General features: G+C 40.3%; 1 protein-coding gene across 1 annotated transcript in view; it reads left to right on the plus strand.

Moving 5' to 3' along the window:
• Window positions 1-240: 240 nt before the first annotated feature.
• Window positions 241-16,073, plus strand: part of SLC2A13 (solute carrier family 2 member 13) — a 450,793-nt gene continuing 434,960 nt past the window's right edge. Inside the window, exon 1 of the mRNA XM_061205134.1 lies at window positions 241-1,051. Within this exon, the coding sequence (XP_061061117.1) occupies window positions 502-1,051 (550 nt within the window). The 5' untranslated portion in view covers window positions 241-501. The remainder of the gene's footprint in view (window positions 1,052-16,073) is intronic.

Below are 16,073 nucleotides of genomic sequence, written 5' to 3' on the forward strand. Positions count from 1 at the left end.
TCAAACATTGGCTTGCTACCCAGCTGCGGCCCCCAAACTAGGGGGCTTAAAGCTGTAAGGATGCGAGAGCCACGTAAGAAGGAGCCTAGGTCAGAGGTCGCGATCGACCGGGGGGTGGGTTTTAGGGATCGGGGCGGGCTCAGGTTGGCCCCGCCCGGGGAGGGGGCGGAGCGTCTCCGGCTCGGCCCTGCCGGCTGGGGCTGCACGTGACCCGCGGCCCCACCTCCCGCTCGCTCCGCAGCGCCAGCTCGGCAGGCGCGGGGCGTGAGTCTCGAGTGAGACCCGCCAGGTTCCAACTCCGCAGCGCCGGGGCTCGGCGGGCAGCAACTTTCTCCCCGGAGCGGCCGCGGCGGCGGCGGCTGCTGCCGTGGCAGTCGGAGCGGGAGCCGGGAGGAGGAAGGCGGCGGCAGCGGTTCCTTGTGCCCACTCGGGCTGTCTAGCCCTCCGAGACCGCCGGCCCGCGGAGCCTCGTCCCCCCGGGCAGTCCCGGGCCCCTGCCCTATGTCCCGCAAGGCGAGCGAGAATGTGGAGTACACGCTGCGGAGCCTGAGCAGCCTCATGGGCGAGCGGCGCAGGAAGCAGCAGGAGCCGGACGCGGCGAGCACGGCTGGGGAGCGCAGCCTCCTGGCGGCCGCCGAGTCCAGCGCCAGCCTGCAGGGCTCGGGCGGTGGCGGCGTCGGGGACCTGGAGCGCGCGGCGCGGAGGCAGTTCCAGCAGGACGAGACCCCCGCCTTCGTGTACGTGGTGGCAGTCTTCTCCGCGCTGGGCGGCTTCCTGTTCGGCTATGACACCGGGGTGGTGTCGGGGGCCATGCTGCTGCTCAAGCGGCAGCTCAGCCTGGACGCGCTGTGGCAGGAGCTGCTCGTGTCCAGCACAGTGGGGGCGGCCGCAGTCTCGGCGCTGGCTGGCGGGGCCCTCAACGGCGTCTTCGGCCGCCGCGCCGCCATCCTGCTGGCCAGTGCCCTCTTCACCGCCGGCTCCACGGTGCTGGCTGCGGCGAACAACAAGGAGACGCTGCTCGCTGGCCGCCTGGTTGTAGGGCTCGGCATCGGTGAGTTCCGGATTGGCGAAGGGCGCCCGGGGGGCCCCTGGCGACACCGCCCTTGACCCTGGTCGCTGCGTTCCTTTTGCCCCTTCGGGGTCCCCGTCGGGTCTGGCCGGCTCCCGAGAATACTCCGCGTCTCTTGCTCCTGCTCCGAGAGCCCATCTGTTTGTTAGTCCGGCCTCGCAGGCTCCCCCTAGGGTGGGGGTGGGGGTTCGCTGTAGTCTCTCCCGAGCCCACGAGTAATCTTCGATTTCTCACAGACAAGTGAATCCGCGTGATTGTTGCCTCTCTGAGCCCTTACAGGAGCCCCGCGTATCACCAGCGTTTTCCTTGATCCAGCCCTACCTGATGCCTATCTAGAGCTTAGGAAGGAGGGTCTCTTTACTTTTCAGCACTGTCTCACTTTGTTTCTCCATTGCTAGACCGTTTCCTTTCCTAGGATTCCAAACTCCGAACCCAATCAGTCTTAAAAGTCACAGTAAGAGAATTTTTAAAGTTAAATCAAGTCATCTGGACTCTATTTTTTGCTACTGCTCACTTTCCTTCTCTAGTCATTTATCTTTAGGGTGGAGTATTATCTTTTCTCCTCTTTTGCTGTTACTTTTTGTATTGCCCTTTGCTTTTCATTTTCTTCCCAAATGAATTCTTGCCTTTTCTGTTTCTCTGACTTTTTCCTTTAAATCTATATTCACCCACTCTTCTCTTTGTTTTGCCTCTCCTGCTTTCCCTTGGGTCATGTTCACTTCCTAAATTCATTTAGGAACTACTCGCCCTGTGGATAAATGCCTAGCAAGGTAGGTGTTCGCAATTTACTTCCAAAATGAAGGGATTTAGGTTCCCTTGGCATTGATTTTTCACCCTGGTTGCTGAGCAGGGGAGGTGCAGTTGGTAAGTTCTTGGCAGATGGAAGCTATTTGGAATGTGCTTAGTATTATTAGAAAACACTTTTGAGACAAAGTAGGGGGTTGAGACTTAAATCTCGCTAGTAATTTTTCTAAGACACGCCACTGTTGCTTTTTTAATGTTGCCTTTCATAATTCAGTTTTTTTGTTTCCTTTAGGGTGCTGTTGAAGTATTTCTTCCCTATGGCTAGGGATTGATGAAAGAGCCCTTTAAATCTTGGGCTCCTGATGATCTGTCCATTCACCACTTGTTTGACCTTTATGCTTTTTGCCTCTTCTCTGTAGGCTCTATGGGGGAGAGAGCCCCATTTATACAACTCCACATGTAGAAACCATGGGCCTAAAACCCAACTCACTGCACTTTTAGATCCAAAATCGGTAATTACGGACTTCCTTTTTGTTTGCGTATCGCACTGTTAATTGGGAAGCAGGACAAGCCTCTCAGTAGAATGTTGAGTTCGTGCATTAAAGTCCAAAATGACCAAAAAGTACAGCTGAAATGAAACCTCTCTGTACAGGAACTACCTGTGCCTTGAGGATTATTTTCTCAGAATTCTCTGCCTGGGATATCAGACTACCTTTTTTGTTTCTTTGGACATTGAAATAATGTAATTTTAGGTAGCAAGATTTGTTCAGTAAGACTGAATCTTATTTATGATTTTGGAATTCAATACTGTTTTGCAGAGATCTCTAAATGAAGTTTCCTAGTGTTTAGCTATGGCAAGTATTGGATATTTGGGTATTATGTTTACTCTTTTATCTGATAGGAAAATTAACCCGCTGTTGTGTGTAAGGGCCCTTTCCAGATGTTGTGAGCAGAACAGTGAGGCGCATTTATATTTCAGTGAGAGTGGCAGGGCAGGACTAAAGCAAGGTAGAACTTGCTAATCTCCATAAGAAAGGATCACAGTGAGGGCTGATGAATTAAAAGAGGGTACCATTACCCCCAACAGAGGAAAGCCTAAGCTCTTCCAGAAGGAAATGGTATGTTGATGAGTAGTATTTTGACAGTAAAAGTAAGGAAAGGACCTTCTAAGCCAGGGAATGAGGAAAGAAAGGAAACCATAGGCCGTACGTGGGGAACCAGGTGGATGCAGAAGAGGATGAAGCTGGAGGTTAGATTGGAAAGGTTGGTGTGCAAGAACTGCATCTGTGTCTGTGGCACCTGGGCTGCTTGCCCGATAGTGCAGCCAGTTGAGACATGGTCCTGATAAAAAATTAGTTAAATTTTTTTTAACTAACAGCCTGTCTCATTTCAGGGAGAGCACCCCTTAGACTAGAAGCCCTGATACAAAGTTTCATAAAAAGCCCTCCTCACTTATAAAGTGAAGAATGTTTTAAGGTCATAAACAGGTTTTCAAATAAGCCACATTAAACATCAGCACCTCAAATTAGGATCTATGTGATGCATGTAATTGTACACATAAAACCCTTAAAACTCACAAAGATTACTAACCATTCAAAAAAGAAGTCACAAATATTTTTAGCTACAAGGAAATGGGTCCTAACATGAGCATTTTTTTAGGGATACAAAATCAGTTTTGCTTGCTTAGTACACTAAATCTGAGTTTATTTCATGCTGTTTTAAGTAGTTAAATTTTATGTGTGGTCAGGAATTTTTCGTTGTTCTTTTGATATTTAGTAAATGTTGAAGAATAACAAAATGTGTCTTCTGGTATATTTTTCAGACAAGTTTGCAATGGTAATTTCTTACTTCCACAGATTTACCTGTGGTAAATATAAGGGCCGGGAGGACAGGGTTTTTCATTCATTTTGTTCACTAATGTACAGTACTCCCAGCCCGTAGGAGGCACTGGTTGTACTTGTTGAATAAATGAGTGATAGTAAGAAGAAACATTAAAAAATTCCACTGCTGATAAGGTATGACTCTAAGTTAGGATTGTTATTATTTTTTTAAGGGTATTATGAAATATTTGAAAGGCCATCTAAGGGTTTTAGTTTGTAATAGTTTAATGAAATCATTTATTTGTTTAACAAATGCAAATTAAGCTTCCATTATTGATTCTGTCAGTTTCGGAGTAGGGAGTAATTAGATAAAAATCCCACCCTGGAGGTGTTCATACTCTAATGGAACAGAAAGGCCAGCAACAAGCAATTAGGGACTTCCCTGGTGGCACAGTGGTTAAGAATCTGCCTGCCAATGCAGGGGGCATGGGTTCTAGCCCTGGTCCCGGAAGATCCCACATGCCGCAGAGCAACTAAGCCTGTGCGCAGCAACTACTGAGCCTACACTCTAGAGCCTGCGAGCCACAATTACTGAGCCCGCGTGCTGCAACTACTGAAGCCCACGCGCCTAGAGCCCGTGATCTGCAACAAGAGGAGCCACCGCAATGAGAAGCCCATGCACCGCAACAAAGAGTAGCCCACGCTCACCGCAACTAGAGAAAGCCCATATGTAGCAACGAAGACCCAACGCAGCCAAAATTAATTAATTAATTAATTTTTAAAAAAAGCAATTAAAATACAATAGAGGTTTCTCTAAGTGCCACGGGAAACACAGGAGAATAGGCAATTGCATTTTTGGGGGGGAAGAAAATAGAACACATAACTAAGCAGGTTTTGTAGAAACAGATATTTAAAATGGGGTTTGAAGGATGAGTAGGAGTTCAGCAGATTTACAGAGAGCCATGAAAGGAAATACTATTTATTTAGTGCTTTAGTATGGACTAGGAACCCTGCTGTTACTTTATATAGGTTATCTCATTTAATCCTTTTAGCTCTAGAAACAGGTCTCCTTTTGCTGGATTCATACCTCATAGATATTGTGGGTTTGGTTCTACACCACTGAAATAAAGTGACTATTGCAATAAAGTGAGTTACACCAACTTCCAGTGCATAAAAAGTTATATTTACACTATACTGTAGTCTATTGTGTACAAACAGTATTATGTCTAAAAAAAAATGTACGTACCTTAATTTAAAAATACTTTACTGGGCTTCCCTGGTGGCGCAGTGGTTGAGAGTCTGCCTGCCAATACAGGGGACACGGGTTCGAGCCCTGGTCTGGGAAGATCCCACATGCCGCGGAGCAACTGGGCCCGTGAGCCACAACTACTGAGCCTGCGCGTCTGGAGCCTGTGCTCCGCAACGGGAGAGGCCGCGACAGTGAGAGGCCCGCGCACCGCGATGAAGAGTGGCTCCCACTCGCTGCAACTGGAGAAAGCCCTGGCACAGAAACGAAGACCCAACACAGCCAAAAATAAATATAAATAAATAAATTAATTTTAAAAAAAGTAAGAAAAAAAATACTTTACTGCTAAAAATTGTTAACCATCGTGTGAGTCTTCAGCTAGTAACCTTTGCGGGTGGAGGGTCTTGCCTCCATATTGATGGCTACTGACTGATCAAGGTGGTGGTTGCTGAAGCCTGGGTGACTGTGGCAATTTCTTAAAATAAGACAACACTGAAGTTTGCTGCATCAGTTGCATCAGTTGACTTTCTTTCACAAATGATTTCTCTGTAGCATGCGATGCTGTTTGGATAGCATTTTACCTATAGTTAGAACTTCTTTCAAAATTGGAATCAATCCTCTCAAACACTGCCACTGATTTATGAACTAACTTTATGTATTGATAGTATTCTAAATCCGTTGCTGCCACTTCAACAGTCTTCACAGCATCTTCACCAGGAGTAGGTTTCTTTTTGAGAAACCACTTTCTTTGCTTATCTGTAAGAAGCATCTCCTTATCCATGAAAGTTTTATCATGAGATTGCAGCAATTCAGTCACATCTGCAGGCTCCACTTCTAATTCTGGTTCTCTTGCTGTTTCTACCACGTCGGCAGTTACTTCCTCCACTGAAGTTTTGAACTCCTCAAAGTCATCATTAGAATCAGCTTCTTCCAAACTCTTGTTAATGTTGCAAAATAGACCTCTTACTATGAATCACTAATGTTCTTAATGGCATCTGGAATGGTGAATCCTTCAGAAGGTTTTCAATTGACTTTGCCCGTATCCATCAGAGAAATCACTATATATGGCAGCTATAGCCTTACACAGGTATTTCTTAAATAATAAGACTTGAAAGTCGAAATTACTCTTTGATCCATGAGCTGCAGAGTGGATATTATGTTAGCAGCCATGAAAACAACATCAATCTCATACATCTCCATCAGAACTCTTGGGTAACCAGTTGCATTGTCAATGAGCAGTAATATTTTGAAAGGAATCTTCTTTTCTGAGCAGTAGGTCTCAATAGAGGGCTTAAAATATTCAGTAAACCGTGTTGTAAACAGACTTGCTGCCATCCAGGCTTTGTTCCATACATAGAGCACAGACAGGGTAGATTTAGCCTAATTCTTAAGGGCCCAGGGATTTTTAGAATGGTAAATGAGCATTGGAGCCAGGCATTGACCTCTCTCTATCTATGGAAGTCCTAGAAGGAATCTTCTTCCAATATAAGGCTGTTTTGTCTATGTTGAAAATCTGTTGTTCAGTTGTAGCCACCTTCATTAATTATCTTTACTAGATCTTCTTGGTAACTTGCTGCAGCTTCAACATCAGCTCTTGCTGCTTCCCCTGTACTTTCATGTATGGAGTTCTTTCCTTAAACCTCATGAACCAACCTCTGCTAGCTTTAGACTTTTCTTTTGCAGCTTCCTCACCTCTTTTAGCCTTCGTAGAATTGAAGAGAGTTAGGCCCTTGCTCTGGACTAGGCTTTGGCTTAAGGAAATGTCGTAGCTGGTTTGATCTTCTGTCAGACCACTATAACTTTCTCTGTATTAGCAATAGGGCTATTTTGCTTTCTTATCATTTGTGTATTCGCTGGAGTAGTACTTGTAATTTCCTTCAACTTTGCCATCACAACTTGGCTAACTGGTGCAAGAGGCCTAGCTAGTGGCCTGTCTTGGCTTGAGACATGCCTTCGTCATTGAGCTTAATCATTTCTAGCTTTTCATGTAAAGTGAGAGACCTGTGACTCTTTTCACTTTAACACTTAGAGACTGTTAAAAGTAGGGATATTAATTGGCTTAATTTAAATATTGTTGCCTCTCAGGGAAATAGGGAGGCCTGAGGACAGGGGGAGAGGCGCTGGGAAGCTGTTGGTTCTTGGAGCAGTCAGAACAAACACAACATTTTTTGATTAAGTTCCCATCTTATATGCGTGCGGATTGTGGTGCCCCAAATTAATTACATTAGTAACATCAAAGATCACTGATCACAGATCACCATAACAATTATAGTAATAATGAAAGAGTTTGAAATATTGTGAAAATTACTAAAATGTGACCCAGAGACATGAGCAAGTGAGCAAGTGCTGCTGGAAAAATGGTGCCAATAGACCTGCTCTCTGCGGGGTTGCCACAGACCTTCAATCTAAAAAATGTAGTATCTTCAAAGCTCAATGAAACAAGGTATGCAATAAAACAAGGTGCAGCAGTTAAATGACAAGGTCACTGGTGCGAAATCAGAATTAAAAAAACAAAACCTCGGAGTCTTTTGCTCTTTGAATTACTGGGCATCTAAGTTAACAGCAAGAGTAAAGGCAGCAAAAAGTAAAAGCAGTATATGAAGCAAAAAGTGACTGAAGGGTGGTGATGGGTCAGCCGTGAAACTGGAATGATTTTTTGCAGGGAGAGGTATGGATTAGGATGAATAGGGTTTATTTGGTCTTGCCTATGCGGGGACAGTCTTTGGAGATTTCAGTTGTAAATGATATGATCAGATTAAACACCCTTGAATTTTTTTTTTTTCCTCCTTCTTTAAACCATTCTGCTTTTAAACTCTTACTTTCTTCAACCTTTTGTCAACCGCCCTCCCCCCAGAAAATTCAGGAGGCTGCAAATAAGAAAAGAGTTTATTTGGGGTCTTAAGAATTGTGATTCGGGAGATACAGATTCAGGTAACCCTGAAAGAGTGTTGTTCCAAGGAAGAGAAAGAGTCAGATAAAGACAGAAAGTCACGAGGTTGCTAAAAGTTGCCTGGTAAGTATTGTGATTTTCTCTGATGCAAACTGGAAAATATGTATCCTTAAGGAATCATGAGTTGTTTTAGAGTAGGGGTCCAATAAGTATCTTGAGTTTCTGGCAGGTGTTCTGGGTGACTGCAGGTCCAAAGGTCAGATTCCATACAGGCTGAGAAATGCACTTTCTTAATGGCCTCCCAGCTCCGTTTAAGAGAGCTCTTTTAGCAGTACTGACTCCATTTTGATTTTCCTTTCACACGTTGCCTCTTTCAATTTTGTAGTATGAGAAATCCTTTGCCGAGATGGTTACTACCAGGTGGCTAAAACGTGGTCATGAATTACTGGAATAGGAAGAGTCAGTGCTCCCTTCAACAGAAATCTTTGAAAAATATAAAGATATCAAGCAGTTGAGTATAATTGTTCAATCTATAATTAGAATGTATAATAATATTAAATGAGTCATGTAACAGAAGCATCAGAAATCGGGGGTGTTTGTTTTAGTCTAAGGGTTCAGTTTCCTTGACTAGTTACAACAAAATCAGTTTATTGAGTACCCATTTTGAAAATGGGATATTTCAGGTTTTGGTTTCACCAGAGGTTCCTTTGGTTCCTCCGATCTCTTATCCTTGACTTGAGTCCTGGGACCAGACTTTTGCCATTGTTCCTGCCCTACTACTTCTGACACCAAGCTTTTTAAACCTGAAGACTCTAATTTCAAATAGGACACAAATTTGCAAACTCAGAATTTATTATATTCTATAGAGAATCTTACTTTCATGTCTTTTACACAGTTACATTTTGTAAGTGTTTAGCAAAATTGTACCTACAATCAAAGTTTTTAGGTGTGGTTAGGTACAGAAGGATTGAAGTAGTGTGAATTTGCATGTTTTGCTTCATTTGATTATTGTCTGGGACCTTGTGTCTCTCATGCATAACACACACACAAGGTTGTTGTGACAGGGCAGAGTATAAGAATACTATACTGTTATCATTTTTAGCATGTCCATAGCCAAAAAGCACATAATGTAATTTCGACCTTTTTTCCATAGTGTTGGCATTTACTGCTCATTATAAGTGGTGATTTAGCGCCTGTGTGGGGCGTATTAAAAAGGGTCTAAATTCAGATATTTACCAGTATCCAAAACATTTACTGAGAATTGACATGTTAATTTATACAGCACTGGGCTTGCTGAATTAATCTTAGATTTACACCAGTTTCTCCTCTGTCGGCCTCTGTTGCGGTACTCTCTCTACTGAAACACAGTTTGTAGCTGCTTATTGCAGCTTTTAGTTGGTATGTTATGGTCTGTTGAGTAATATTTTTCAAAAATATATCAGTTTTATTCAAACAGCACTTGGAATTTTTATCCTTTAATGCAAAGCAAATGTAAAATCTTGTCTGATTAGAAAGTCATGCAATACTGAGATTAATATCAATAAAGAATTTCATTTAAGGTAATCATAGAATCAGACAGATTTTTAAATAATTCATCAGCTAGTGCTGATTTTTTTCTTTTTGCAACCAAGTTTGTTCCCTTCCCCATCCCCCATAATTTCTTTCAATTTTATCTTTTTTTGTTTGTCATCTGAATAATTATTTTCTTAACATCTTTCATGGAGTATAGTTGCTTTACAATGCTATGTTAGTTTCTGCTGTATAACAATCAGCTATATGTATACATATATCCCCATATCCCCTCCGTCATGCATCTCCCTCCCACCGTCCCTATCCCACCCCTCTAGGTGGTCACAGAGCACTGAGCTGATCTCCCTGTGTGATGCAGCTGCTTCCCACTAGCTATCTATTTTACATTTGGTAGTGTATATATGTCCATGCCACTCTCTCACTTTGTCCCAGCTTACCCTTCCCCCTCCCCGTGTCCTCAAGTCCATTCTCTACGTCTGTGTCTTTATTCCTGTCCTGCCCCTAAGTTCTTCAGAACCAATTTTTTTTTTTTTTAGATTCCATATATATGTGTTAGCATACGGTATTTGTTATTCTGTTTCTGACTTCACTCTGTATGACAGTCTCTATGTCCATCCACCTCACTACAAATAACTCAATTTCATTTCTTTTTATGGCTGAGTAATATTCCATTGTATTTATGTGCCACCTAAGTGTCCATCGACAGATGAATGGTTAAAGAAGATGTGGCACAGTTTTATCTTCTTTTAAAGCAGGATTTCTGTATTGGATTTATGCTCTCTACTGGTATGAAACTGACATGTAAAGTAAAACTTCGTTTGACTTCTTCGACTTCTGTTTCCTTGTTTCATACACGTTAACAGTTTGTGTGCGCTGCCCCACCCCGCTACCTCCACACTTTTATATCTGGTGGCATTGACATTGTAGAGTTATAGTGAGAGTTATGACCTAATTATGTTTGCCTAGTAGTATTGCATTGTGCTCCTTGAGTGAGTTGTCAGTGAGATGACATAAGTGTTAACGTGAGTTCTATGAAGTTGTTCATGTGACTTCTCTATAAAACAGTTCTCTTTTTCATCCATCCATACTTCTCTCTTCTGTGTCTTAAGCTCAAAGTAAGAACACAGTCTGAGTTGACTGATTCACACTAATGTCTTTGGCTTTAACACCGCTAATGATATAGAACCTGCTGGTAGATCTCAAATAGCAAGCAGTCTTTGCCATCTTTACTCAAAACCACATAAAGCTATTTTTCTTTTTTCTTCCTGATTGAACTTGGTTCCTTTATACATCCTTCCCATCCTTCCTGTCTGTAACTCTTTTCATTTTCTTACCTTTCTCTTTCCTTTGACCTTCAGAGTAAAGAGTAAGCAACACTTCTATAGAGAAAACTTTCATTGTCAGGAGAAAATATGTACTCAGTAGAAAACCCCAAACCATTTTGTATATTTAAACTTTAACTTCCTTAGATGTATAGAGAAAAAAATAGCCAAGTTTTACAGATACGTCTAGACTCAATTTGGGAGGGAGTACTGCATGCTTCATACTTAGGCCTTTTATTAAATATTAGCACCATTGTTTGGAATTATGTGGTCTGGAATATGTTTTGAAAGCCACACAGCAGAAGCCTCATTTCACAACAAGGCTGAGCAGTGTGATGGGGTCCCCAGTGCCACAGTGCACAGTGGCATCATGGTGGCACCAGCATCCTTCTGTACTGATTTCAGCATCTCCCTGCTCTGTGCCAGGGGGAGTCTCCCCAGTCGCTTCAAGGCAGAATGTGAATTGGCAATCGATTTAGCAACCAGCGCCCTGGAAGTGATACCTAACATTTATTCAATGCTTACTCTATGCCAGACACTCTTCTAAACATTTTGCTTATATTCCCATAATTTTCATAATAACCCAGTGAGGTAATACTATTACAGGCATACCTCATTTTATTGTGCCTCACAGATAATTGTGCTTTTTACAAATTGAAGTTTTGTGGCAATCCTGCATTGAGCAAGTCTGTCAGCACCATTTCTCCAAGAGCATTTGCTCACTTCATGTCCCTGTGTCACATTTTGGTAATTGTTGCAGTATTTCAAACTTTTAAATTTTTATTATATTTGTTATGATGATTTGTGATCAATGATCTCTGTTACCTTTGCAAAAGATTACGACTTGTTGGAGGCTCAGATGATGGTCAGTATTTTTAGCAATAAAGTGTTTTTTACTTAAAGTAGTACATTGAGTTTTTAGACTTACTGCTGCTTTGCTTTATTGCAATATTTGCTTCATTGTGGTGGTCTGGAACTGAACCTGCAATGTCTTGGAGGTATGCCTGTATCTTCTTTTAAAGAAGAGGATATTTAGGTGAAAAGAGATGAAGTAACTTTCACATGGTCACAAAGCTCCTGAGTGGTGGAGCCAGAGATCGCTCCCAAGAGGTCTGGCTTCAGAGTCTGTCCATGCTCAACTGTTTTGTAACTCTGTCGCTTCTCCCTGAAAATAGCATAATTGTTTTTTACCATGATATATTATTGTGAAAGTTAATTTTAAAATATAAAATTTTTAAATGAGTTTTTCAAGAACATGGCCACAGCATGTCAAGGAATGACAATGAGAAAAGCAAAGCTTAGAGGTTAGAACATCTCTTTCCTTTGCTAAGAGCTTGTGAACAGGGATGCCTATAATCAGAGCTGCTGTGTTGCACAACTCCAGGGGGCTCATGCACACTGTATTCACCCTTGAGGAGGTATATTCACATGGAATATAGCGAAAGTGGGGCCCCCTGGAGTTGGACAGCACAGAAGTATTGCCTATGATACAGCAACTAAAATTAAAAACTGCTGCTTTTCCCTTTAAGTTCCTGATGTTCTTTCTGTTTGGAATGAGCTTTTCTATAACATTCTCTCTACCCCTTGTCCCAAAGCTATTTACTGAGTGATGACTTTGTTGGTTGTTGGAGAGAGAAAGATAAAACTAGTCCCTGTTCTTCAGAGACCTAAGTCTAGTAGGGGAGAGACAAACATGAGAGCACAGTAACATGTTCTTAATCCTACAATAGAAGTATCTATAGGATGTTTACTCATCCTTCCAGGTTCAGCTTTATCATGAAAGCTTTCTCAGTTGGCCTCTGCTAAATATTGGCACTTTCTCTGAAGCAACTCATGGCCTTTAACTGCATTATTCCTTACAATATATATATCTTTTTGGCTGTGACTCATCTCCCCTGGTAGAACAGAAACTCATGGGGTTAGGTAATTAGGTATTAATAGTATTTGTGTCTTTTACTGTGCTGAGTTACACACTGTTTATATATTAAGCTCTTAAATATGTAACAAACTAATGCGTATGTAAAAGTAATACCCAAAAGAACATTACTGTAGTTGAACACTAGAAGGCTCAGGTACATACTTAATTACTTCACTGTTAATTCAGAAATGGGACTACATGGTGGTGAAGCTTGAGCCCTCTGGATTCACACTGCCTGGGCTCACACCCTGGCTGGCCACTTACTACTTGGGTGATTATGTCAAGTCTTGTGCTTCAGTTTCCTCATCTGTAGAATGGTGATAAGACCTGCCTCCTAGGGTAGTTAAGAGGATAAATGAGTTCATATTTATAAAAGTGCTTTTAAAGTGCCTGGCAAAGTAAAGCATCAGTGTTTGTTAAACATTCACACATAAGATGTGTAACCTTGGGCATTTACCACTGTGTGCCTCAATTTCCATGTCTTTAAAATGAGTGTTATGATAGCGCTTAGAAAATAGCATTGTTGTAGAAATTAAATGAACTAATTCATGTAAAACTATCTGGCTGTCAATAAATGGTAGTTCTTGATCATTGCTTTAACACCTTTTGTAATCAATGGAATTAAATTATCCTTAGATTTTTATGTTTATCATAACTAGTAACAGATGAGTAAAAATTCCATAACATAAATCGAACAGTCAAACTTGAAAGAATGAGTAGTTTAAAAGTGGGGCAGTATTCTTTCTTTCAAGTGTTCAGTTATATTATGTAAAATTTATTTTCCAGCAAGACAGATGAAGTTTTGAACTGGGTCTTGAAGAAAGTTACAAAATTGGTTATCTGAGAGAAGGGTACATTTCTGGTTGGGGAAGGGGGCAGTGATAAATGTAAAGCATTGAAGAAAGTAGGCAGCTTTTCTTGGCTAGGTGGAGGGGTTGAATAAGAAAGTAAAAATGTGAACCTGTTTGTTAGAGCTAGTAGTAAGGAACCAGTTGGAGCTGTGATATTAGCTCTGTCTTGTAATGTAGTATTTTATATGCCTACTTACAGACAAAATAGTTCAGTTCTCAGTGGAAAAGATATATCTGCCTTTTTAGAGGCAAAGAATGAATAGTGTTAGTAAAACTTGAAAAATAATAGTTTTGGAATAAAAAGAATTTTAATAATGGAAACTTTCATATAAAACTTCATTATCATGTTTTTGGGCCTAGTTTATGACTCCATGTCAGGAACTCATTCTGTACAACATAGCAAGAAAATTGGAAACGAAAATCCTGTGCATAGTTTTTAAGGACTAAACATTAACCATTTAATGTTTGCTTAGCAACTGCTTGTAGTTTTGAAAGAAAAATACAGTGACTGAAAATAAGTTGCAACCATGTCTAACAGTAGATTTCAAAGATTCTTGAAATATAGTCATTATTAGAAATTAACATCAGCATAAAATTTCAAGCAGTACTGCTGTGTCTACCTAATTCTAATATTTACTATAAAATCATAAAGAAAATGGCTTCTAGAACTCCTCTCTCCACTATTTTTGGGTGCATAGGTATAGTCAGTGTAACGTGGCCCTCCGTGATTTTGTAGGTAAGATAATATGTGTGTCTGGACTATATCAGAGGCCATGCAGGGCCTCTCCTGCCCACCTGGCAGTGAAGTTGGTGAGGCCGGAAAATGTACAAAAAACACACAAAGCCCAAAACTGTTCAAGTCCTTGGTCATGTCTCTTGAAAGCAAGCTTGTTTCTTATAAAATTCTTATAAAATCTTACAAAATCTTTCATTATATTCTTATAATTCTTGTAAATTCTTTCATTATAAAAATTCTTATAAAATCTTTCATTATATTCATTCCTATGTTAGGAAAATATTTAGAATTTTTAGGAGTTTACTATTCCTTCCTCTACTTGTTTGTCCTTTTTAAATGATTTTTTAAGTTAAAATTCATCCAGTACTGCAAAGAACATAGAATTCTAACAGTTTGTCATTTTTCCTTGAATACCCTTTATCTGTGAAAATTCATAATCTTCATTGCTTGGGATATGATGCTTACTTAAAGGTAGCTTAATTGAGGTATTGTAAAAAGTCAAAATATGGTAGGTCCTAAAACAAAGCCCATTCTTCATGCCTATGTGTGTATGTTTTTTATGTGCATTCACTCATTAACCAAGAAGGTTAGTACTTTCCTTAGTTTAAGAGTGAATTAAAGGAGTGCAAAGAGGTTAGGTAAATTAGTACTGTTAGTGACAGTGCTGAGATTCAAATCCAGGTTTCTGCTCAAGAACCAATGTGTGCCTTACCTCTCCACTATGTGATAAATGCAGTTTTTGATTGTGAAAGCTAAGTATAGTTATAATGATATTTCCTAGGTTAGTACATGTGTATGTATACATATATGTGTATATAAAATATATAATATATATGTTTTAGGTGGTATAATAATATATTATTAAAAGCAGAAAAGAGGTGAACAGAACAGAATAAAAACTTCAGCAGTAGATCCAACTATTTGTAAGAATTTCGTATTGAACCAGTCAGATAAGATAATAGGGAAAAGAAAGAATTATGAAAAACAACTGAGAAAAACACAATATGAAGAAAAATAATGTAAATGCAATTTGATCTTATATTCTCATTAATACCATATTGGTTTAAGAATCTAAGTTTAAAAAAATAGAAACATTAACAAATTGGAGAATAAAAATCATTTGATCATCTCAATAGATGCAGAAAAAGCTTTTGACAAAATTCAACATTCATTTATGATAAAAACTCTCCACAAAGTGGGTATAGAGGGAACATACTTCAACATAATAAAGGCCATATATGACAAACCCACAGCTAACATCATACTGAACAGTGAAAAGCTGAAAGCATTTCCTCTAAGATCAGGAATGAGACGAGGATGCCCACTCTCACCACTTTTATTCAATATAGTATTGGAAGTCCTAGCCACAGCAATTGGACAAGAAAGAAATAAAAGAAATCCAAATTGGAAAAGAAGTAAAACTATTACTGTTTGCAGATGGCATGTTACTATACATAGAAAATCCTAAAGATGCCACCAAAAAACTAGTAATGGCTCATCAACGAATTCAGTAAAGTTGCAGGCTACAAGATTAATATACAGAAATCTGTTGCTTTTCTATACACTAATAATGAACTAACAGAAAGAGAAATTAAGAAAACAGTTCCATTTAGCATCACATCAAAAAGAAAATACCTAGGAAGTCTAAGGAGGTAAAAGACACATACTCAGAAAACTATAAGACACTGATGAAAGAAATTGAAGATGACACAAACAGATGGAAAGATATAATGTGTTTAAAAGAATTAATATTGTTAAAATGACCATGCTACCCAAGGATATCTACAGATACATTGCAATCCCTATCAAAATACCAATGGCATTTTTTACAGAACTAGAACAAATAATTTTAAAATTTGTATGGAAACACAAAAGACCCTGAATACCCAAAGCAATCTTGAGAAAAAAAACAGAGCTGGAGGTATTGTGCTGCCTGACCTCAGATTA

The sequence above is a fragment of the Eubalaena glacialis genome, chromosome 11 (genome assembly GCF_028564815.1).
Source record: "Eubalaena glacialis isolate mEubGla1 chromosome 11, mEubGla1.1.hap2.+ XY, whole genome shotgun sequence".
In the NCBI taxonomy this organism is placed as follows: domain Eukaryota; kingdom Metazoa; phylum Chordata; class Mammalia; order Artiodactyla; family Balaenidae; genus Eubalaena; species Eubalaena glacialis.